Source organism: Pelecanus crispus, chromosome 20, assembly GCF_030463565.1.
Source record: "Pelecanus crispus isolate bPelCri1 chromosome 20, bPelCri1.pri, whole genome shotgun sequence".
NCBI lineage: Eukaryota > Metazoa > Chordata > Aves > Pelecaniformes > Pelecanidae > Pelecanus > Pelecanus crispus.
In genome coordinates, this window is record NC_134662.1 from 1,553,213 (window position 1) to 1,575,371 (window position 22,159).

General features: G+C 67.4%; 2 protein-coding genes across 2 annotated transcripts; both read left to right on the forward strand.

Annotated features, from left to right (window-relative positions):
• Nucleotides 1-2,792: 2,792 nt before the first annotated feature.
• LOC142595483 (uncharacterized) lies at nt 2,793-3,920 on the forward strand. Its single transcript, XM_075723837.1, has one exon. It carries the CDS (start codon nt 2,793-2,795, stop codon nt 3,918-3,920), a length of 1,128 nt encoding a protein of 375 aa, XP_075579952.1.
• Nucleotides 3,921-5,859: 1,939 nt separating this feature from the next.
• Nucleotides 5,860-8,315, forward strand: DOHH (deoxyhypusine hydroxylase). The gene is made up of 4 exons (XM_075723793.1): nt 5,860-6,133; nt 6,493-6,569; nt 6,787-7,024; nt 7,997-8,315. Exons 1-4 carry the CDS (start codon nt 5,860-5,862, stop codon nt 8,311-8,313), a joined length of 906 nt encoding a protein of 301 aa, XP_075579908.1. The 3' UTR covers nt 8,314-8,315.
• The last annotated feature ends 13,844 nt before the right edge of the window (nt 8,316-22,159 follow it).

Below are 22,159 nucleotides of genomic sequence, written 5' to 3' on the forward strand. Positions count from 1 at the left end.
CCCCCGCGCGCGGCACGACGGGAGCGCGCCCCGCCCTCCCGTTCGAATCAACACAGGAAGCGGCGGCGCGCGGCGCCATGGCAACGGCCGCGGGCCCGGCCCCGCCCCCTCCGCGCGGCCCAGCCGGGGCGGCCTGCGGGGGGCAGGGCTGACGTCACCGCTCAGCACGCTGACGTCATGGCGGCGAGGGGCTTCCCGAGGTGGGGGAACCGAGCCCTCCCCGGCCCCGCGGAGGCCCCAAGCGAGGGCCCGGCTGCGCCCACGGCGGCTCCCCCGCAGCCCGGGCAGGGGGGGCCCGGGGGGCCCCGCAGGCAGCGCAGGGCCGGGCCCGGCGGGCGGAGGCGCAGGGCCGCGCCGCCTCCCCAGCCCGCAGAGCCGCCCTCGGCGCCGCCGGGCCCGGCGGGGGCTGGCGCCCGAGCTCGGCCCGCAGGCTCGGATCGGGGCGGGCAGCGAGCACGGGGGCCTGCGGAGCCGCTGCCCGCCCCGGGCCGGTGCCGGCCGGCAGGACTCGCTGCCCCGAGCCGTTCCCCGCACCTGCACAAGGGCCAGCCCGAGCTGCAGAGCTTTCCCGCTGCCCGTGCCCCTTGCCCCGCTGCCGGGCTGGCTCTGGCGGCGCTCGGCGCCTTCGTCGTGGGGCCAAGGGAGGCGGCGGATCCCGTCTCCCCGGGTTGTGTCTCCCGTAACGCTCCCGTGCTCTCGCCGCCCACCGCCAGCGTCCCGGGGTGCTGCTGCGGCCGTGCAGGGAGCTGCGGGCGGGCGATGCCCGGCGTTGATGCAGCCCGGTCTCCCGCGGTTGAGCGTCTCTCTTCGAAGCGGCCTTGCGCGTTATTTACAACAAGAAGCAGCAGCAGGCAGTAACTGGCAGCCTAAGCAGGACCTGAACCGTTCCTTGTAACAACCCCTGGGGTCCGGGGGTGCGGCACCCCAGCAGCCCGGAGGGGTGCCCCCGTTCCCCGGAGGGGTGCCCCCATTCCCCGGAGGGATACCCCTGGGGTCCGGGGGTGCGGCACCCCAGCAGCCCGGAGGGGTGCCCCCGTTCCCCGGAGGGGTGCCCCCATTCCCCGCCCGCACGGGACCTGGGGTGCGGGGCATCCCCCACCCTGGCGCATCCCGAGAGCCCAGCGGGCTTGGGGAGCTCGGGCACCGCTGCGGGGCCCGGCGCCGCTTGTTCCTTGCTGGGGCTTTGGGTTTGTTTCTCCGGGGCCCGTCCTTCCCTGCCGCGGGGCCCGGGCGCCCTTGCCAGCCGCCCCGCAAACGCGCGGCCCGCACCGTGGCTGGGCCGGCCGGCGCGGCGGGCTCCATCCCGGCCGGTACCGGCGCCCTCGGTGCCGGGCGGGGGAGGGGGGGCGAGGCGGGCGGGCGCCGGCGGCGCCGCCGCGATGGGCGCGGGTGGAGGCGGCGGGGCCGCCCCGTCCCGTCCCGTCCCGTCCCGCCCCCCGGTGCCGCCGTGACCCCGCGGCCGAGCACTTCCAGGGCGGCCCCGGCTCCCGATTTGAAAATGCAGGAGCGGCTGCTGGTGCTGCTGTGCGCGCTGGCGCGGCGGCGGGCGGGCGGGCGGCGGGCCATGGCCGGGGCGGGGGCGGGGACCGGGGCCGGGGCCGGGGCCGGGGCCTGGGACGGGCCGCAGCGGCGCGCCTGGCTGCGGCACTACTACAGCCAGCGGCAGAAGCGGCTCATGACGGTGAGCGGGCGGGGGCCGCCATCGGCGGGGGCCGGGAAGGACGCGGGGACGCGAGGGAGGGGGCTCGGGGACCCCGCCACGCGGGGCGGCCGGGGGGCGCGGGGGGGATGGGGACGCAGGGGCGGGGGACGAAGGACACGCGGGATGGGGACGCAGGGGTGGGGGACGAAGGACACGCGGGATGGGGACGCAGGGGTGGGGGACGAAGGACACGCAGGGGGTGCGGAGGTCGCGGGGACGCACGGGGGACGGGCAGGGGGCAAAGCGCGGGGGTGGGAACACGAGGGGCGCGGGGGGGACAGGGCGCGGGGACGCAAAGGGTGGGGGCCGGGGGACAGCACGCAGGGACAGGAAGGATGTGGGATGCAAAGGGCGCGCAGGTCACGAAGGACGAGGAACGTGGGGGGTATGTGGGGCACGAAGACGGGGACGCAAAGGGTGGGGGGACACGAAGGACAGGGGACTCGAAGGGCGCGGGATGCGGAGCCAGGCACAAAGGGCGGGGGGGCGTGAAGGAGGGGGTGACGTTAAAGGCGGGGGACACAAAGGATGGGGGATGCGAAGGGCCTGGGGACACACGGCAACGAGGAGAAGCTGTTGGGGGGGGGACACGGGGAACCCACTTCCCTGGGCAGTTGCTGAGGAAGGTGAAAAAAGCCTCTTTTCAGCTTAAAATGTTTTTTAGAATTTAATAACAGAAAACCAATTCCCGTGGAGGGGCTCCTTTCCCATGCGCTCCCCCTTCCAAATCGTGACCGAGCCCACAGTTTGCTCGGTTGCATGAAAGCAAGTAATACTCGTTAAAAAATAAAACCACAGAGTAAGCGGCCGCCCCGAAAGGGGACTTTTCCAGAAGGCTCCTCATCTGTGGCACCCGGGTGTCTTGTCCAGGGTCACAACTATTGCCTGGTGGGTTAGCAGTGGGGTTTCCCAGGGACAGGAAAATTTGACCCAGTGGTAGTGCCGGTCGGGACCGCCGGCCGCGTGGCACTGGGCGTCCTCCTCGCCTTGAGCAGGTCGCTTGAGCTGGGTGGTCTTCAGAGGGGGGGTCCCAGCGAAGCGCTGGGTGGGGGCCACCGGTGCTGTCTCACGCCCCTCTTGCCTTCCCGCCATGTTGCAGCTCCTGATCGCTCGACGGAGGAGAACCAGCTGCTACTTCTACCCCCGCGCCTGGCCCAGCATCAGGAGCGCGGACTGGTGGGAGCGGGTGGTTCTGAAGGAGTTTGGGCCCCAGGACTGGCTGGAGAAGTTTCGGATGTCCAAGGAGACCTTCTTCTATGTCTGCAACCAGCTGCGGCCCGGGCTGGCTCCGCACAGCGCCCACTTCCACCCCACCCTGCCCCTGGAGAAGAGGGTGGCCGTGGCCCTGTGGCACTTGGCCACCAACGTGGAGTACCAGACTCTCAGCCCGCTCTTCGGCGTGGGGCCCTCCACAGTGCAGACGTGTGTCCGGGAGGTGAGCTACGCCGTCGTCTTGCTGCTGAAGCCCCTCTACCTCCGGCTGCCCAATGAGAAGGAGCTGGAGAACATGGTGCGCATCTTCCGCACCCGCTGGGGCTTCCCGCATTGCATCGGCGCCCTGGACAGCCTCCACATCCCCATCCACCCGCCCCTGCGCCTCAGCGCCGACTACTGCAACGGCCAGGGCTGGCACTCCATCCTGACGCAGGCCACCGTCGACGGGCTGGGCCAGTTCTGGGACGTCTCCACCGCCTTCCCCGGCAGCATGGAGAACAGCGCGGTCCTGGAGAGCTCCAGCCTGTGGGTGCTGGCCAAGGAGGGCCGGCTGTGCCCCAACCCTCCCAAGCACTTCATGGGGAAGGCGCAGAAGTACGTGCTGCTGGGTGATGCCACCTACCCCTTGCAAGACTGGATCCTCAAGCCCTACCAGGAGGACGAGAACCTCACTCAGCGGCAGCTGCAGTTCAACTACCGCCTGAAGCGGGCGCACAGCGTGATCGAGAACGCCTTCCTGCGCCTGAAGGCACGCTGGCAGATCCTCCTGAAGTGCGACGACTGCAGCCTGGAGCTGCTGCCCACCCTCGTCCTCGCCTGCTGCATCCTGCACAACGTCTGCGAAGCCCACGACAACCCCTTCAACGAGGAGTGGCTGGAGGGCACCGAGCCGACCGAGCTTCCCAAGCCCTGCCAGCCCGCGCCTGCTGCCATGGAGGACAGCCGGGCCGAGCAAGTGCGCGAGCTGATGTGCCAGTACTTCGAGAGCTGCGGGGAGGGCTGACCGGGGCCCGGGGGGAGAAGCAGCCCTGCGCATCCTTGCTCGCGGACTTCCCACGGACTCCGGCAAACGTTTGCCCAGTGGTACCGGGCTGTTTTGGCAAAGGACTGCACCCTCTTGCCTCTGCTGAAGGCTGCTGGCAGAGCAAGGAAGGCTGCCGGCTGTGCCAGCCATTCCTGGAGAGGGGAGGGGGGGGCGGCTGCGTCACGCTCGTGCTGGTTTTGCCGCGGTGGTTTCAGGCAGTGGAATGTATTTTGTGCCCTTGCTCTCTTCCAAGATTTGAGTGGTCTGGTGGTGTGTTGTGTGAGTAAAGCGGGGATCGGGGCTGGGCGAGGGAGAGGGCTGCCGGGGTCTCCCTTCCCTGGGAGCACGTCTCTGTCCCCAGGCCCCTCTGTCAGGCCGAAACCAGCAGCAGGCTTGAAATAAGAAGGCTAAACCCCTTGGAAGGTACGAAACTTGCTGCGTACACACGCTTGGGAGGGGAAGGGAAGGAAGAAGCAGAGCAGCGGCTTGCCAGGGGCTGGCACCAGCCCGGAATGAAATTGCATCTACAAACTCCCGCTCCGTGGCTGCTCGGGCAGCGCGTGCTGCCCTCGGGGGGAGCGGGCGCAGCGGCCGCAGCCTGGCGTCCCCCCTCACGCCTCCCCGGAGGGGTTTGCTGCGAGGGTCTGAGCCCCCAGGGTCGCTCCCCATCCCACCGGGCAGCTCCTTCTGCCGGCGCCCCCGTTCTCTGCCCCCAGCCCGGCTGCAGCGTGAGCGGACACACGCAGCCCCGCGCCGGTGCCGCCCGGGAGCTCGCAGGCTGGGGGGGCTTTGCTCCGGGGGGCAGGGCCGGCCGCGGAGCGCAGAGGCCCCTCCGTCAGCACTTTGCTGGGAGGCGGTAGGCGGGGGGAACGGCACAGACACGTCCCGCCGTGCCGCCCTGCCCACGGGGCCGGGACCCGGCGCCCGCGGGGCTCGGCGGGGCCGGGGTGCCCCAGCTGCCGCACCGGCGGCGGCTAGCGGAGCCCCGACCGCCGCGCCGGTGCCGGAGAGGTGTCGGGCTGGGGTCCACAAAGGCACCTGCGGCTGGGGGCGAGCTCCAGCGGGGGCCGCGTCCGGGCCCTGGGGCAGCAAAGCTCCCCGGGGAGGGGCCGCTCCGCGGCCTCCGGCGCCCCCGGCCCCGCTCACGCTGGCTCGGGCGGCCCCGGACGGGGGGCGGCACTAGGGCCCGGGGCGGGCGGGAGGCGGCACTAGGGCCCGGGGCGGACGGGGGCCGAGGGACAGCCCCGCCTCCCCCCGCCCGGGCCTGCGCGCCGCCGCCACCGCGCATGCGCCGCCGCTGACCCCGCCGTTCCCCCGGCCGCTCCCACTCGGCGGGAGCAGGGGGGGACAGGCAGCGCCCCCGCCTGGGCGGCCGCGGGGCGACCCCGCCCTCCCCTCCCCTCCCCTCCCCTCCCCTCCCCGGAAGTGCGGTGGTAGGAGCCGCCGCCGCGGTCACGTGAGGGAGCAGCATGGCGACGCGCGGTGAGTGCGGGGACCGGACCGCCCCCCCCTCCCAGCCCCCCCGGCCCGTCGGGGCCCGGCCCGGGCCGCTCCCCCCGCTCCCCCCGGCCCACCACGGTCCTGCCCGGCGGCTCGGGCCGCTCCCCCCGGCCCATCGGGGCCCGGCCCGGCGGCTCCGGCCGAACAGGGCCGGGCTGTCGCGGGGCGCCGGGGGTGTGGGGGTCCGTGTCGGTCCCGGGGATCCGGTCAAGCCCTGTCCGGGAACTTCCCGGTTCTGCTCGGCCCACCGGCCCAGGGCCGGGGCTCGCCTGCTGCGCCGGGGCACCCGCTTCGCCCCCGCGGCAGCTGCCGGGCTGGGCCGCGGCCTCCTCTGCCCCGCCCCGACCCCTTCCCCCTGCGCAGGAGCGTGACCGGAGGGAGCCCCGCCAGAGGCTGCGAGCGACCGGATCCCGGCGCCATGGTGACAGAGGCGGAGGTGGCGGCCATCGGCCGGACGCTGGTGGACGCGGCCCAGCCCCTGCCCGCCCGGTTCCGGGCCCTCTTCACCCTGCGCAACCTGGGCGGCCGCGCCGCCGTGGACTGGATCAGCCGGGCCTTCGGGGACGGCTCCGCGCTGCTGAAGCACGAGCTGGCCTACTGCCTGGGCCAGATGCGGGACGAAGCGGCCATCCCGGTGCTCACCCGGGTGCTGGAGGACACCGGTCAGGAGCCCATGGTCAGGCATGAGGCGGGTACGATGGCAGCTCCTGCGGCTCTGGGTGCGGGGGGCTTGCGGGTGCTTCTCTCCCGTACCGAACAGCTCGTGATGGACCCATCCGGCTTGGGTGTCATGGCTTGGAAAACGCTGAGGCTTGTAACTGCCTCACCACATCCCCTGGCCGGCCCTGGCTGGACTGGTTGGCTGAGCCTTCCCCTTCCTGCTGGCCAGGCTGGCTCCTGCCATGTTTATTTGCCTGGCTGGCTCATTTAGGATGGGTCAGACGCAGGCCTGCGTCCCTACTTCAGGCTGGGGCAGGGCTTTGCTAGAGGATGCAGCAGGGTCCTCCTCGTGTAGACACCTTGATAACATCCTGACACGTCCCTCCTTCAGGTGAAGCCTTGGGTGCTATTGGGAATCCTGATGTGCTGGATATCCTGAAACGCTATTCAGAGGATCCTGTGGTTGAGGTGAGGCTCTTGGAGGGGGTCATTTTCCCTGGGGTGCAGCACTGCTGGGCCAGGAGGGCGAGGCAGGTCTCTCCTGGGCTGCCCCTGGCCGTGGACAAGGACACCATGAACGGCACCTGCTGCGTGCTGGCGCCCAGCCCCGTCGGGGAGCCCCGGGCTCCCTCCCAGCGCCGTACGGTGCCGTCCCACAGCCAGGGCTGTGTCCCCGTCCCTGCAGGTGGCAGAGACCTGTCAGCTGGCGGTGAGGAGGCTGGAGTGGCTGCAGGAGAACAAGCAGGAGCCGAGCACCAGCCCCTACCTCTCCGTGGATCCCGCTCCCCCTGCCGAGGAGACTGACGTCGCCAAACTCCGCAAAACCCTCCTGGATGAGTCGTGCACGCTGTTCGACCGCTACAGGGCCATGTTTGCCCTGCGAAACCTGGGCGGCCAGGCTGCTGTGCTGGCGCTGGCGGATGGTAAGGGCCAGTGCAAGGCTACTTGCAGTCTCCTTCTTGTGTCTGTGCAGGTTAATCTGGGATTAGCCCTTCCTGAATCCAGGGCTGCCAGAGCTGCGGGGCTCCTCTTAGGCTCTTCATGCATTTGTTTCTATTGCTGCTGTCCCCCTGCTTGCTTGCAAGAGCCACATTGTGAAGCACTCGTTGCTCTCCGGTGTTTCACAGCCCCCTCACCATCCTCCAGGCCCCCTTTCCCTGTGGGTCTGGGTGGGAAAGGGCACAGTCTGTAATGGTGGGACCTGGCCCCAGGGTGCTGGGGTCCTGCTCTCCGGTCCTGGAAAGTCAAAAGGCTGCCAACCTTGTCCTGGGGTTTGGGAATAGCTCTGGAGGGGGAAGTGAATGTCTCCTGAGTGGGGAAGGGGCAGACCACAGCCTAGGAACCGTTTGGACCCAGCCCAAGGGAAGTGGACGAGGATCTGCAGCCCTCTGGGACGAGCCAAGGGCATGTCTGCGCTGTGACATGAGGCGTGCAGGGATCCGTGAGCTGCTGTGGCTGTTCAGCCCTGCAGCGCGGGAGGGCTTGAGGCTGTGGCTGTGCTGCCAGCCCGCCCCAGGCACACCGCGCTAGTGGGGCAGGGCCCGTGGGCAGAGTGGGCTCCCTGGGGCAGGTGAGGGTGCCGGCAGCTCTGCCGGGAGGGTGGGTGCTGTCGTCACGAGAGGGCGTCCCTATGCCGCCGGGGCACGGCTGCGGGCTTGTGGTGCTGGGGCTGCCCCGGCCACGCGGGGTCAGGAAGCAGGGTGGGATAGCCCTTCCCATAGGGGTTTTGTCCCCTTCCCCAAAAGCTCCCACGGGTCTGGGGTGGCGACCGCTAGCTGTAACCGCCAGGCCAGCCTGCCCCATGGCTTCCCCCAGCATCTGGGTGGGGGTCTCCGGCCAAGCATCCCAGTGCATTTTGGGGGCAGTGGCGGCTCACTCTCGCCTCCTCCCCGCAGGACTGCGCTCTGGCAGCGCCCTCTTCCGCCATGAGATCGGCTACGTGCTGGGCCAGATGCAGGACGAGGCCTGCGTCCCGCAGCTGACGGCCGCGCTGCGCAGCCGCACCGAGAGCCCCATGGTGCGCCACGAGTGCGCCGAGGCCCTGGGCTCCATCGCCCGCCCCTCCTGCTTGGAGACCCTGCGCGCCTTCGCCCACGACGAGGAGCGGGTGGTGCGGGAGAGCTGTGAGGTGGCGCTGGACATGTATGAGTACGAGAACGGCGCCCAGTTCCAGTACGCCGACGGGCTCTGCAAGCTGCAGGCCTCCGCCTGAGCCCTGGCTGGGGGTGCGCGGGCTGGGCGCGCTGCCTCCCGCTCCCCCCCCCGCCCCCGGCTGCGCTTTCGTGGCCGCCTCCGTCGACATGGATCTGTGCCTTGCCGCGGCGGTGGTGGAGGAGGAACTGGATTTGCTCTCTGGCACAATTACAGCCTCCTTCTCCCTCCAAATCCAGGCTGAGCTGCTACTTGCCCCCTCCGCCACTTCCCATTTCTGGGATCTGCCCCTTTTTCTCTGCCAGGATCAGCACCGCCTGCCCGCAGCCTGGCTCGGGGCTTGGAGCGGGTGGGCTCTGCTCTGCACGTCGGAGCCTGTCGTGGCTGTGCGGGGCCCAGGGCTGCTCTGGGCTTGTGCTGCCGTGGTGGCTCGGTGTGAAACAGCTCTACTTCCCCTGCCTGAGCTTTGCTGGGGGGCCAGGGCTGGCTTTGGGCCCTCACTCTCATAGGTTGCAGTGGGTGCGATGCCTTGAAATTGCCCTTGGTGCTGGTGCCGAGCCGGGTTCCTCCTCGCCTCTGCGGTGGAGGAGCTGCTGTGGGTTGTGCCTCTCCTGTCGGGGCAGGCCAGGGCTGCGCTTGCGGCAGCCTTTGGCCTGGGATGGGGGTTGTTTCATGGCAAAGTTTGGAAGATTTGGCTGCGCTTTTTCTTTCTGCAGGGAATGGTGCTGCCATTAAGGCTTACAGGGTGAGGCAGAGCCTGCCCAGACTTTCCCTCATGTTTAACCAGACCCGGGAGGGCTGAGGCTGGTGTCTGCTGCCGTCACCCAGCAGCCAAACCCCCTGGGCAGCCCAGCATGGGCACGGGGGGGCTGGCAGGGAATAAAGTGCTGGTGGGGGGAGCTCCTGCGTGAGTCGAGCTGTGATTTAACCCTTCTCCAGATGCGGGGTGCGCTCAGTGCCCCAGGGTCAGGCCCTGGCAGGGAGACCTGGGGCTGCCATAACAGAGTCATGGAACAGAACCATTTAGGTTGGGAAAGACCTTTAAGATCATTGAGTCTAACCATAACGGGAGGAGAGAGCATGGGGTGGGGTCCCTGATGGCATGGGGTACCCCCCCCCAGCCCTGCCCCGGGGAGGACGGCAGGCATTGCCCGTGGGGTGCCCCTGCAGCCCCCATGGTGCTGCCCAGCAGAGGGGCCGGCAGGGTCCTGCTGCCCCGTGGGCACTGGCGTCCTGCTGACGCGGCTTTTCCCCTTGACCAAAGTCTCCCTGTGAGTTGCTCCCTGGTTCAATCCTCTTAGTCCCTAAAGCTGCCGCTGCGGCTGGCTCGGCATCCCCGGGGCACTGGTGCCTGGGGACGCAGCTGGAGTGGGGAGCCCCAGCCACGGCCCAGTCTGGCCCAGTTCAGGACCCCATAGAAGGCCTTGGGTTTTACTGGAGACCTGACCAGTTTTGGTCGCCTGTACGTGCTTACTGGTAGTCAGGCCTGCATGCCCAAGTGCTGCGGATGGGGTCGTTTGTGTGTGACGAGGACGAGGGTCACGAAACCTCTATTCCTCGGCAATGGAGACAAAGACCTGATGTTTTCACACCGTTTCAGAGTCAGCAGCTGTTATGGGGCTTCTTGCCCCCCTTCCCTCATCCTCAGTAGCCCCTGGGTGATGGGCAGGACCCAGCCAGCACCCCCAAGTTTTGGGGTGTCTCTGCGCCCGTCTCCGTCCCCCGCAGGCGATGGGGCAGGGCAGTGGGGCGTGCCATTTCCCCTTTGCCACGTTATTGGTGTAAGGCGGCTGCTGGCTCCACGCTGGGATCTTATCCTTGCGCAGGCTTCGGCGCGCTGCCAGCGTGTTTCCCCGGTGTTTTCTGGTGTGTTTGTCCCCGCTTATCGCCCCGGCTGCTCCAACCCTTGCTCTCTGCTGTTCTCCAGTGTTTCCACAGGTGACTCACTTGGACCGTGCAGGGTTGTTTCCAAATCTCTCTGCGCCAGCATTTGCCTCCACTCCCCCAAACGCCTTTTAAGCCTAAATTGGAATGAAACTGGCATTTTTGTGGCCAGGATCTGGCCAGGGGCGACCTGGGTGCAGCAGAGCTGGGACGTGTGCCGGGGTGGAGGAGGGCCTGGGCGTTGAGCCCTGACTTGGCACCAAACCCTGCAGGCACCTTCATCCTTCCCTGGCCAACCCACTCTGGGGAGGGTTTGGGGTTTTTTTTTTTTTTTTTCAAGGCTGCTGCTGGTGCAGGCCAAACCCTGCACCCTTCTGCTGCAGCAGGCATCACTTTTGGATGGTGCCCGGACCCCGTGCCCCTCTGCAGGCTGCTCCTCGCTGAAGGAGCAATGCTGGACACCGGGGTGCTGCACGCAGCAGCCGACACGAAGCTCTGGGAAGGTGGCAGCCCCTCGCCGTGGGCTGCTTCACTGCGGCTGGACTCCTTGCAGCAAAGGGGGCCCCGCAGGAGCCCTCCCAGTGTGGGGCTGTGGCACCCATCGCCTCTGTCCCTCACATCCCAGCTCAGCTCGCAGGGTGCCATGTCCTCCGGGGCAGGGTGCTGCTGCTGGGATTTCACACCATCTGCTCGGGGATCTGCGGAGGGATTTAACCAAGCTCAGGGGAGGTGGGGGGAGGCCTCTGGGCGTCCCTCCCCATCCCTGCCTTTGGGGGTTCTCCAGCTGCAGATGATTCCCCGCTGCCAGGGGGACGGAGGTACCTGTGGTGCTGCCAGAGGGGCAGATTCTGGGGACCCTGAGCCATATTGGAGCCCGCTGGTCGCCCCCAGGCTGAGCCCACCGGGGCTGCGCCTGGATTAGCAGGCACTAAGCTCCTTCCCGCGGATGCTGTGTACTTCAGCGGCAGCGGGCGAGCGGCTCCCCATCGCACGGAGGGCGAGTGGCACTGCCACCAGGCATGGGGACCCTGCTGTGCCCGTGAGCTGCTGGCACCGAGGAGCCTTGCGGACCCCGATGCCACTTCTCTGCTGCGGCCCCCCGCGCAGCAGAGGCTTCGGTGGCTTGGGGCCGGGGTGCGGGGAGAGCTGGCAATGGTCTTGGCGGGGGGCATCCCGCTCCCTGGCACCGGAGGGGCATGGGGGCCACGGCACTTGCTGCAGTCTCCCCCCGAGGAGGAGGGGGTGCTGTACGTGGACTACAAGCCCCCCGCCCTGGACAGCATCCGCCTGCCCCGCTATGTCCTTTACCTGGTGATGGCGACCACCCTGGTGCTGGTGGTGGCCTACGCCATCGTGGGCCACCTCATCAAGGACCTGGTGCACGATTTCGCTGGTGAGTGCTGCCCAGAGCGGGGTTGAGCTTTGGGGCTCCTTATGGGGCTGGACCGGGGGCAATGGGGGTCCCCCAAACCCAGAGCCTTTGCTGTGGCGGGGGTGTGCCGCTGACGGCTTCGTCTCTGCCCCTGCAGACTGGGCATTCGGGCCCAAGCCGGAGGAGGAGAAGGCGGTGATGGCCGAGGGGACCGTGCCGGAGGTGGAGTGGCTGGAGGAGGATGGGGTGCTGGCAGAGGGGAAGCCGGAGGGTGAAGGCACCGGTGCCCTGCCTGGCATGGACATCCCGCTGGGGCTGCTCACCGCCGCCCCGCGCAGCTCTGTCTCCTTCGCTGACGCCCACAAGAAGAGGTTTTTCTAGGGCCCGGGGACCCCCCGCACCGGCACCCCACAGCCATGCCCAGCATTGGGTCACAGCACAGCCCCAGCCCCAGACTCGGGCGCAGGGGTGACGCTGCCCGGCGCTGGCATCCAGCTTTGCCGTCCCCGGCACAGCCCCACGCGCTTATCTCGGGGCTGCTACTGCTGCCCCCCAATAAAGCAGCCTGCCCCGGACCCACTCGCTCGCCCCTTCGCCAGGCGTGGGCACGGGGAGGTGGCAGGGCCTTTGCCTGGGGATGGCAGCCCTTGGCAGAGCCACGCCGGCCCCCGAGCTTGGGCACGCGGGGAGGGACACACGTGCGGGCACGCGCATGGACGCTCATGGGTATGTAAAGGTGGGTGCTTGGGGTTGCAAACCCCTGCGGGGGGGGCACACCCCAGATGTGGGCACGGACACACATGGGCGCAGGAGGCACGGACGTGGGCGCAGGAGGCATGGACATGGGCACGCGCACATGGGAGCACGCACACGCACACGCACGCCTACGGGGAGGCCCAGGTCAGCACAACCCTGCGCAGGTGCACGCTGAGGCTGGGTTTGCCACCACCGGCCCCTTCGGTGCCCTGACGCTGCCAGGCCGTGCCCCCTCCGGATGGGGCACAGCTCGGTGGCACCCACAGGTACCCCCAAAGCCAGTCTCGGGGGGCAAAGCACCCATGAGCCCCGCTTTGGCTCTGGGTGGGGGCACTGGGGACGGGGGCCGCATCATACAGACTCCCACCCCATGCCTTAAATGCAGGCTGGGGCTAGACCCCCCCCCCCCAACATCCCTCTGGTGGGGACCCCACCCCCATGTCCCCAAGCTCCTTCTTCACCCCTTGGGGAACTGCCAGGGGCAGTGTGGCCCTGCCGAAGCCCGTCACTGGGGTGCCACCAGCCACCCCATGCCTCAGTTTCCCCTGTGCCTCGGCAGGTGGGGGCTGCAAGGTGGAGCGGAGCAGCTCGCCCTGCCAAGGTCTTGCCGATGACACCATTAATATTTAGCTCTTCGTGATACCAGGGCACGCCCTGGGCACGTGACGGGGTCCCACTGGCACCGGCCATCGCACCTGGGGCCCAGCTGACCTGGGCCTGGCTGGGGACGGGGGGCCCGGCACTGTCATCCTCGGGAGGTGGCAGGGCAGGGGCCATGCCTGTGGGGAGGGGCCGCTGGCCCAGATCTGCCCCAGCCCTGCCAGGGGCATGGGGGTGCAGTGCCCCACGGGCAGAGGGGAGAGACTGGGATGGGGCAGCGGGCAGGTGGGCACTCTGCACGTCTGCCCAGCTGTCTGTCCCTCCACCCACCCACAAACCCATCTGTCTGTCCTTCCATCCATCCACCCACCCATCCACCTGTCCATCCTTCCATACATCCTTGCATCCATCCATCCGCCTGTCCATCCACCCACCCACCCTTTCATCCATCCTTGCATCCATCCATCCACCCTTCCATCCATCTGTCCATCCTTGCATCCGTCTGTCCACCCACCCACCCATCCATCCACCCATCCACCCTCCCATCCATCCACCCACCCACCCATCCATCTGTCCTTCCAAACACCCACCCACCCATCCATCTGTCCCTCCCTCCCTTCATCCACCCATCCGTCTGTCCCTTCATCCATCTTCACGCCAGCCTGTCCATCTGTCCTTCCACCCACTCACCCACCCTGGGGCGGACCCCAGCCCCGGGCACAGGGCTGCTGCCGTGGTCCCCGAGCTGGTGGCCGCCGGGTGCCACGGGGCGCCGGCGGCTGGGCTGGGGGCGCGGTGCCACCTGCCAAGGGTTACGGGAGCCACGTTGGCGGCTCTTGTCCTCCTGAGGCCAATAAAAGCCGCCCGTTGGCCCCGGGTGCAGACTGCAGTGCCTGCGCTCAGCCCCAGCAGCAGCGTGGGAGCAGAGCCTGCCTCGGGGCGCAGAATCCGGCCGTGCCCCAGCCCTCTGCCAGCCTCCGCCCGAAAATGCCGAGGGCCCCACAGCCCCTCTCGCTCCTGGTTCTGCTCATCCTCACCGCCACGGCCTGGGGACAGGCTGGTAGGTGCCCCCGCAGCCCCCCCATACCTCTGCGCCCCGGGGGGGGGGGTGGCTGTGCCCCGCCCCGGGGCATCGGATCAGCTCCTTGGGAGACCTCCCCAGTAGGACCAGTCTGTGTCGGTGCCCTGGCAGCAACCATTTCGGGGGCAGAGCGGAAAGATTTGGGGGCACCCGCCTGCCGTCCCCAGTGCTCCCCACTGCGCCGGGCACCCCCGCGCTCTCCGGGGGACGGGTTGGCTCTGACGGGGGTGGATTCCTCAGCACCCGAGGGGTGGTGATGAGCGCCTGCTGATGTCCCTGGTGTCCCCGAATGTCCCCAGCATCCCCTGGTGCTGGGCTCGGCACAGCTGGGACCCCATGCCATGGGATGGGGGGTCCCGTCCCCTGCGGGGTGGGCTTCCCCTGAAGCCGTCCCCATCCCTGTTCCTGTCCCTGTCCCCGCTCCCCCGGCCGCACAGGCCCCGGCCCCAAGGAGCTGCAGCCCTGGCTCATCGGCCTCACGGCCGCAGTCGTCTTCCTCTTCGCCGTCTTCGTGCTCCTGCTCGGCCGCCGGCTCCGGCAGCTCGGGACGCGCAGGTGGGGCGCGGCCGTGGGGGGGTGGTGTGCCCGGGCGGGGGGTGCTGGCCCGGGCGGCCGCGGGGTCCGGCGTGCCCGAGGCTGGGAGCGCGGCGCTGCGGGGCGGGGCCGGGGCCGGCCGGGGCACCCCTCGGCCCCTCTCCCCTCGCCGGCGGCCTCCGGGGGGGGGGGCGGGGGGTTCTTGACCGGTCCCGCGCCCACCCCGCCCGGGCCTCGGCTCCCCCCCCGGGCACGGCCACGGCCACGTGCGGGCGGTGCCGTGCGGGGCCCTGCGTGCCCCGGGCGCGGCCGAAGGCGGCGGGGCCGCCGCAGGGGAGCAGCCCGGGGGTTCCGTCGCAGGCGGCCGCGCCCCGCTGACGCCCCCCCCCCACCCCCCCCCAGGCGGGAGCGCGGCGGCTGCGCCACCCCGGCGGCCGAGGACGGCGGCGAGGAGAGCGACGGCGGGGCCCGGGGCCGGGCCACGTCCCTGTGAGGGGCGGCCGCCCCCTGCCCGCCCGGCGCCCGGCCCCGGGGACCCCCGTGGGGCACCAACGCCCTCGGCCCCGTCCGCGGGGCGCGGATCCGCGCCGGGTTTTGCGGGGCGCCGAGGGGCGGGAGGTGCCGCGGCGGCCCCGGCTGCCGCCAAGACCCGGCGCGGATCGGCCGCCCGCCGGAGTGGCTCGCGGAGGGCGGCGGCCGGCGCCGGGAGCAGGGGGTCCCGCCCGGGGGGGGCCGGGTGCCCCCGGCTGTACCCCGGTAAAGGTCCCCGGCCTGCCCCGGCGTCAGGCGCCTGGTGTCGCCGCGCCGGGGACGGGGCTGTCCCGGGGCTGCCGCGGGGCTCCGCACCCCCAGGATGGGGCCCGCGGCGCTGCCCCCGCCGCCCCCCAGGGCGCTGGGTGCGGGGGCGTCCCCGGGGGCCACCGGGGCGGCGGAAGACGCCGGGTTCCTGGCGTGCGATGAGCTGCCGGGCCTCAGCGACCTCGGCCGGGCCCGGGGTCCGGCTGCCCCCGACGTGCGCTGCCCCCCCACGCGTCCCGCCCCGCGTGCCGGGGTGCCGGGGGGGGCGGGTGTCGGGGGAGCTGGGGGGCGTCCGGCCTCGCCCCCCCCCCGCCCCCGCCGCCCTAACCAGGACGATGGGGACGACGCCCAGCTTCGGCCAGCGACGTCGTACGGGTGAGGGTGATGCTGTCACGTGCACGAGGCGGTGACGTCATGCGGACAAGGTCTTGATGCTGCGCGCCCCCGTGCCCCTGTCCCTGCGCGCCCCCTCCGCGCCTGCCCCGGCCCCAGCCCCCCCCCCCCCGCCCCCGCCGCTGCTCCCGGCTCAGCCACGCTCCGCGGCCGGGCCCAGAGCACCCGTGGGTGGGGGGCCCGTGGGTGGGGGGCCCCCCGCCGCGGCGATGGGCGCCCGCTGCCCAGCGCGGCTCCGCTCCGGTGCCCCCCAGTGCCCCCCCAGCCGCGACACCCCGTTCTTCCCCAGGCCGGGCAACGTGCCTCAGTTTCCCCCGGGGGCAGCGAAGGAAGGGCGGAGGCGGGCTGGAGTTGAAGCATAGCTTGTTTAATTTTTATACATTTTTTTTTTTGTCTTTTTTTTTTTCTTTTCTTTTTTTAATCTTTTTTTTGTGTGTCAGTTTTTTGTTTTTTGTTTTTTTCTTCTTTTTTGTCTCTTTTTCTCTTTTTTGCATAGGGAAGGGGGGGGAAAAAAAAACAACCAAAAAAAAAAAAAAAAAAAACCAAAACCCCGACAACAACAACGAAAAAAAAAACCCAAAACAAAAGAAACAAAAAAAGAAAACAAGAAGAAGAAAAAAAAAAAAACCCCAATCCATAGTCACGGTCAGTAACTGGTAGGTAGGCAGGAGCGGCGGCTATGGGTAATGGCTGCGTACAATGTATAATCAAATATCGTGAAGCACCAGGGAGGCGAGCGGGGGGCTCGGGGGGGCCATGCAGGGGCCGGGGGGGGACACACAGCTGGGGGGGGTCCCGGCCCCGGCTCGCGGCCCTGGTGCGCTCGGCGGGTGTGTATCGGCTGCGGCAAGCGCGAAGCGAGAATCCGGCTAACTAGGAACATAGAGCTGCGGGGGGCACCCGCCCGGCGCCCCCCAGCGCGGAGGGGGGCACCCCCGAAAAGGCGGCCGGGGGCAGCCGGCGGCGCGGAGGCACTGCGGCGGGATTTTTGGTATGGGTGTGAGTCGTGGTCCTGCCGGCTGCCGCCTCGACGCCTTTTTGGGGCGGTTTCTCTCCTTTTGCCGCTCTTTGCCCGGGGGTGGGGCGCGCCCCCCCCCTCTCCTCCATCCCCCCCCAATCTCCACCTCCGCTCCTGCCTGCCCGCGGGCATCGGTGCGGGGCACCCACGGGTGCTGCTGCATGGGGGCACCCACGGGTGCTGCATGGGGCACCCAATGCTGCTGCATGGGGGCACCCAATGCTGCTGCATGGGGGCACCCACGGGTGCTGCATGGGGCACCCAATGCTGCTGCATGGGGGCACCCACGGGTGCTGCATGGGGCACCCAATGCTGCTGCATGGGGGCACCCACGGGTGCTGCATGGGGCACCCAATGCTGCTGCATGGGGGCACCCACGGGTGCTGCTGCATGGGGCACCCAATGCTGCTGCATGGGGCACCCGCGGGTCTGCATGGGGACACCCACGGGTGCTGCTGCATGGGGCACCCAATGCTGCTGCATGGGGCACCCGCGGGTCTGCATGGGGGCACCCACGGGTGCTGCTGCATGGGGCACCCAATGCTGCTGCATGGGGCACCCGCGGGTCTGCATGGGGGGCACCCACGGGTGCTGCTGCATGGGGGGCACCCACGGGTGCTGCCCGCCCCGGGCGGCGGCAGGAGCCCGGGGGACAGAAAGCAGCAATTCCAAACTCGTAGTATTAAAAAAAAAAAAAAAAAAAAAAGAAAAAAAAAGAAAAAAAAAAGAAACAAAACAACAACAAACAAGACATATATATATATATAGGGTTTTTTTATATATATATATATATTCCTTTGCGCTTTAAAGTACCTTAACTGTGTGTCGGCCCGCAGGGACCTGCGCCCACCTCCGGCCCCTGCAGCCCCATATATATATATGTGGAGAGAGAGAGATATATATATATGTACAGGTTATTTTTTTTTTTTTATTTATAGGTCACAAGGACTATTTTTAATTAACTTTTTTAAGCCGACGAGCCCGACTAAAAACCCTCTAGGAGAGACTGTAGTGCATGGAACCCCCGCGGGAGCCCGGGCGCGGTGATTGTCGAGCGGCCCCCCCCGCCCCCACCCTGCCGGGGACCCCCCCTTTGCGCCCACCCCGACCGCGGCCGCCGAGCCCAGGGGCCGCGGGGGGGATAAAAAACTAAGGGAGAACGATTAAAAAAATAAAAACAATAAAAATTAGTGGTCGTCCCCCCCGCGCAGCCGGCGCCCCCCGGGAGGGCCGGGGGGTTGCATATTCCCTTTGGGCAGGGCGGGGGGAGGCCGGGGCGGGGGGGGCGGGGGGAGCAGTGCAAAGACCCCGGGGGTGCTGGGGGCTCCCCGGCCCCCCAGGGAAAGCCCCCGGCCCGACCCCCCTCGCTGCCGCCCTCCAGGCTGGGGGGGGGGGGCGTCAAGTTGATTATTTTTTGCCTTTTTTAACATGTTTTAAGGTGCTTTTCTTGCCGAGGGCGGGTTTTGGGGGGGCTGCGGGCCCCGGGGGGGTAAAGGCAGCAAAGCGGGGGGACGGGGAGGGACCCCAGCCGGTGCCCCCGCGGGGCCGGGGGCTCCCGAGGGGTGGGGGGGGGCCCAGGCCCGAGGGGCGCCAGCGCCCCTCGCCTCCCCCCGGGCCCCCGCTCGCCGGGGGGGCGGCCCCGGGTGCCCCCCGCCCCCCCGCTGGCTGTCCCTCTGCTCACCGCTGAGAAATGCTTTTGTTAATAATTTTTTTTTTTTTTTTGCTTTGAGCTGATCCTTTCCTAGCCTTAAAACCTTTTTTTTTTTTCATTTTTCTTTTCCTTTTTTTTTTTTTCAATTTTCTCTTTTTTTTTTTTAATTCTATTTTTTAAATTTATTTTCCCCCAACTGGACACTAACCTCCCGCTCCCCGCGTTGCATTGTCCTTGCAGAAATCAATACTGCACCTTGCATAAAGAAGAGTCTCCCGAGGCTGCTTCCCCGCCCTGTGGGACCCCCAGCAAACCGCACCGGGGGGGGGGGCGAGACCCCGGCGGGGCGTGATTCCCCCCCCCTATCCCCCGCTAATACTTTTGGACACACACACAAAAAAAAAAAAAAAAAAAAAAAAAATTAAAAATTTTTAAAAATGTTGACGACGACATTTCTTCATTACAAAGCAGCAGCGACGCGCAGTGCCACCCGCCCATCGGTGTCACAACCCGCGTCAGTCCTCAGCCTCAGGGGGGGCTGGAGGGGGGGGGGTCTCTCTCTCTCTCCGGCCAGCGGGACGCTTGGGTTTTAAGGCAAATTCTGGATTTTTTGGGGGTGTCGGGACCCCGCTCGGCGGTTGGCACAGCAGGGAACAGGCAAAGCGCTGGTGAGAGGGCACCTCCTGCGGGACTTTGCCTATTCCCTGCTGCGCCAGCCGGACCCCCGGAGATGAAGCCGATGGGGACGGAGGTGGGGAGGGGGCTGCAACCCCCCCGACACCAGCCCCGGGGGGGGGCACAGCTACATTCACATGGTTCCATTCCTGTCACGACAGCAGCTGGGCTCAGCCCTCCCGGCCCTGCGCCCCGCTGCAAACCAACTAAAAAAGGGGGGGGCGGGGGTCCCCTGAGGGGGGTGTGGGATGCTGTGGCCCCCCCGCACGGGCTCAGCCATGGGGGTCTCCATCCCGGGCGTCCCCGCGGGACCCCGACCGCACGCTCGTCCATCCCGCTGTGCCCGGACGCCTGGGCTCCCCCGAGCGCTATGGGGGGGCTCTGACCCGTGGGGGGGTCCCTGCCGCCTCCCGCCTCGCTGCCTTTGGTTGCTGTAAGCAGAAGAACAAACTAAAACCCCCCAAAAGGGAAGGAAAAAAAAAAAAAAAAAAAAGAGAGGCAAAGCAAAGGGGTGGCCGGACCCCCCCCACCGGCCCCCCTGGCCGGACCCCCCTTTGCCGGCGCAGCCGAGCGGCTATTGCATATTCCGGTGTGTTGGCGCAGAGGATGCATCAGTATTACCAACTGGAAGACGTTTCCGAGGGGGAAAATTGGTTAAAAAAATAACAAGAATAGAGAGAAAAGGGACTTTTCCGGCCGAGAAGAAGCCATGCAGGAGGCGAGGGGGGGGCGGCCGCCCCCGGCCCCCCCGGCCCCCCGGGAGCCCCGGGCATGCAGCGACTCCCTCGCACTGATATCGGGTCCGGTAATACTTAGTCTTCGAAGGCAAGGCACATCATGTGGTATAAAATTTCGTGCAAATTAGGAAAACATGGATTCTTTTTTTCTTGGGTTTTTTTTTTTTTACGGCTTTTTTTTTTTCCTTTTATACAGAATTTTTTTTTTTTTTTTCCTCTTTTTTTTTTTTTTTTCTCTTTTGCTGAAGGGGGAAGGTAGAGCCGGTTAATACAGTCTGCCATGCACAGCATCAGCCATCCGCGGCTGGGTTGAGCCAGGTCACCAGATCCTGTTAAAGCACCATGCAGTTTATTTGTCTTTTTTTTTGTCTTTTTCTTTTTTTTTTTTCATGTGTTTCTTTTCTCAGATCTTTAAAAAAAAAAACCAGGTTTCCCTCTCCGCCAAGCGCTTTTTTTGTTGGGTTTTTTTTTTTTCCTTTTTTTTTTTGTGGGTTTTCTCCTTTTCTTGTCCTTTTTGATTATTTTTTTGTCTCCCGGGATTTCCTGTGTCAGCCCTTTGCCCGGTGCTGCGCCGCGGGTGGGCAGGATCCAGCCTTGCTGTGCCGTCCCGGGGGGGTGGGAAGCGGGGCGGAGCGGGGGTCCGGTGGGATGGGGGATGCGATGCCGGTGGTCCACGGGGCAGCTCTGGGTGCCAGGGGAGGGGGCCAGGCGGGTGGCAGCGGTGGCCTCGGTGACGTCCCCTGCGCCCGGACGTCCCACGGTGGCTTCTCTCCGTCGTCACCCGTGGGGTGTCCCCTGGGGCGCGGGCTCCCCGGGCTCCCTTTGGGGACACGCCTGGGACCAGCCTCCTCCGTGGCCGCCACCATCTCGCCGGAGACGCCGGGTGCCTTCATCATCTTCCTCCTCCTCGCCTCGGCCGCCGCGTGGGTCTCTCTGCTCTAAGGCACTGCCACGTGCCCGCGTCCCCTTCCCGGCCACGCCGCCGTCGCGTGGGACGGGGACGGCCGGGTGCTTCCTCCGGTGCTGCTCGCGGCCGGGGGCTCCTCCGGGGGTCCCGGGACCCCGCCCCACCGCAGTTCAGGCACTTGACGCGGGGCCGGGGGCTCCGTGGGGCTGGCTCTGCCCTCACCCTCGCTCGGGCTCCTTTTCTCCATCCTTTCGTATTTTAAAAAAAAAAAAAAAAACCCCAAAAAACCCCAAACCAGCCGTCCCGGCAAGCCAGTGCCGGGGGCTCCGTCTCCTTCTCCTCCTCCTCTTCCTCCTCCTCCTCCTCCTTTTTTGTGATTTTTTTTTTTTCTTTTCTTCTTTTTCTTTTTTTTGACGATTCCCTCTTAAAAGTGCATTTCCTACAAAATGTGCAACACGAGCGCACCCTCTCCTTGCCATCCACCTGGTACCTGTCCACAGGAATGCATAGCTCAGACACACGGACGCACGCCCCACCACGGCCCCACGGACCCCCCCGGCGCGGGGACGCGGAGGGGGACACAGAGGCACGCGTGGGGACGCGTGGGGCCGGTGCACGCCGGGGGGCGAGGAAGGCGATGCAGAGAGGTGACAACCGGTGCCCCGGCCCGCCGGCGGCAGCCCGGGTCCCGCCGGGGCTGTGGTGGAGTGGCCCCACGCCACGTCCCCGCAGGAATCGGGGTGCCACCGCCGCCGCGACCGTCTCCGGCTGAGCCCACGCACCCTCCGTGGCCCCAAGCCCCCTCCTCCTGGCACCCGCTCGTGCCAAGCCGAGCCAGCCACCGTGCAACCGCGCCACCGCGTCACCTTGTCACCGCGTCACCACGTCACCGCAGCACCGCGTCACCGCAGCACGGCGTCGCCCATCCTCGAGGCGCTTTCACGGGCACGGAGCATCGCATCGCCCCGACGGCAAGCGCGGCCGCATCTGTTGGGAACCGGCGGCAGGAGGCCTCCCCCCACCCCGCCGCGCCCCACCCCGGCCCTGGAGCCCCCCGAGAGTCTGCGTGGGGCCGGGGGGGTGGCGGGGGGGGTTGATCTTTTCTACTCACATAGAGGCAAGAACGAAAGAGTCAAGAGCCGTTTGCATATCTGACCCTCTGGCAAGCGGCCGGCAGGGCCCTGGCGCCGCAGCCCCGCGGCCGCTCTGGGAGGCATTGCTGGCACGAGTTGTGTCAGGTCTCGGCGTGGCGCCGGCCGACGGGGCAAATAATAGTGTTTTTTTTTTTCTTTTTTTTTCCTGTTTCTTTGTTTTCTGGAGCATCGCTGCTGTGGGGGGGAAGGTCCTCCTGGGATGGGTTGTTGTTTTGTTTGTTTGGTTTTTTTTTTTCCTTTTTAAAAAAGTTTGACCCTTTTCCTTCTTCTTGTCCCTCGCTCTTTCCTTCGGGTGTGGGTTTTGCTTGTCGTCGTCATCGTCGTCGTCGTGAGTCCACGCTCTCCGT

Bases quoted from the DNA above. Each gene is read 5' to 3' on its own strand.
- LOC142595483 (XM_075723837.1), top strand. From the start codon at position 2,793: ATGTTGCAGCTCCTGATCGCTCGACGGAGGAGAACCAGCTGCTACTTC.
- DOHH (XM_075723793.1), top strand. From the start codon at position 5,860: ATGGTGACAGAGGCGGAGGTGGCGGCCATCGGCCGGACGCTGGTGGAC. The intron at 6,134-6,492 runs GTACGATGGCAG...TCCCTCCTTCAG, and splicing joins CATGGTCAGGCATGAGGCGG to GTGAAGCCTTGGGTGCTATT. The intron at 7,025-7,996 runs GTAAGGGCCAGT...TCCTCCCCGCAG, and splicing joins TGTGCTGGCGCTGGCGGATG to GACTGCGCTCTGGCAGCGCC.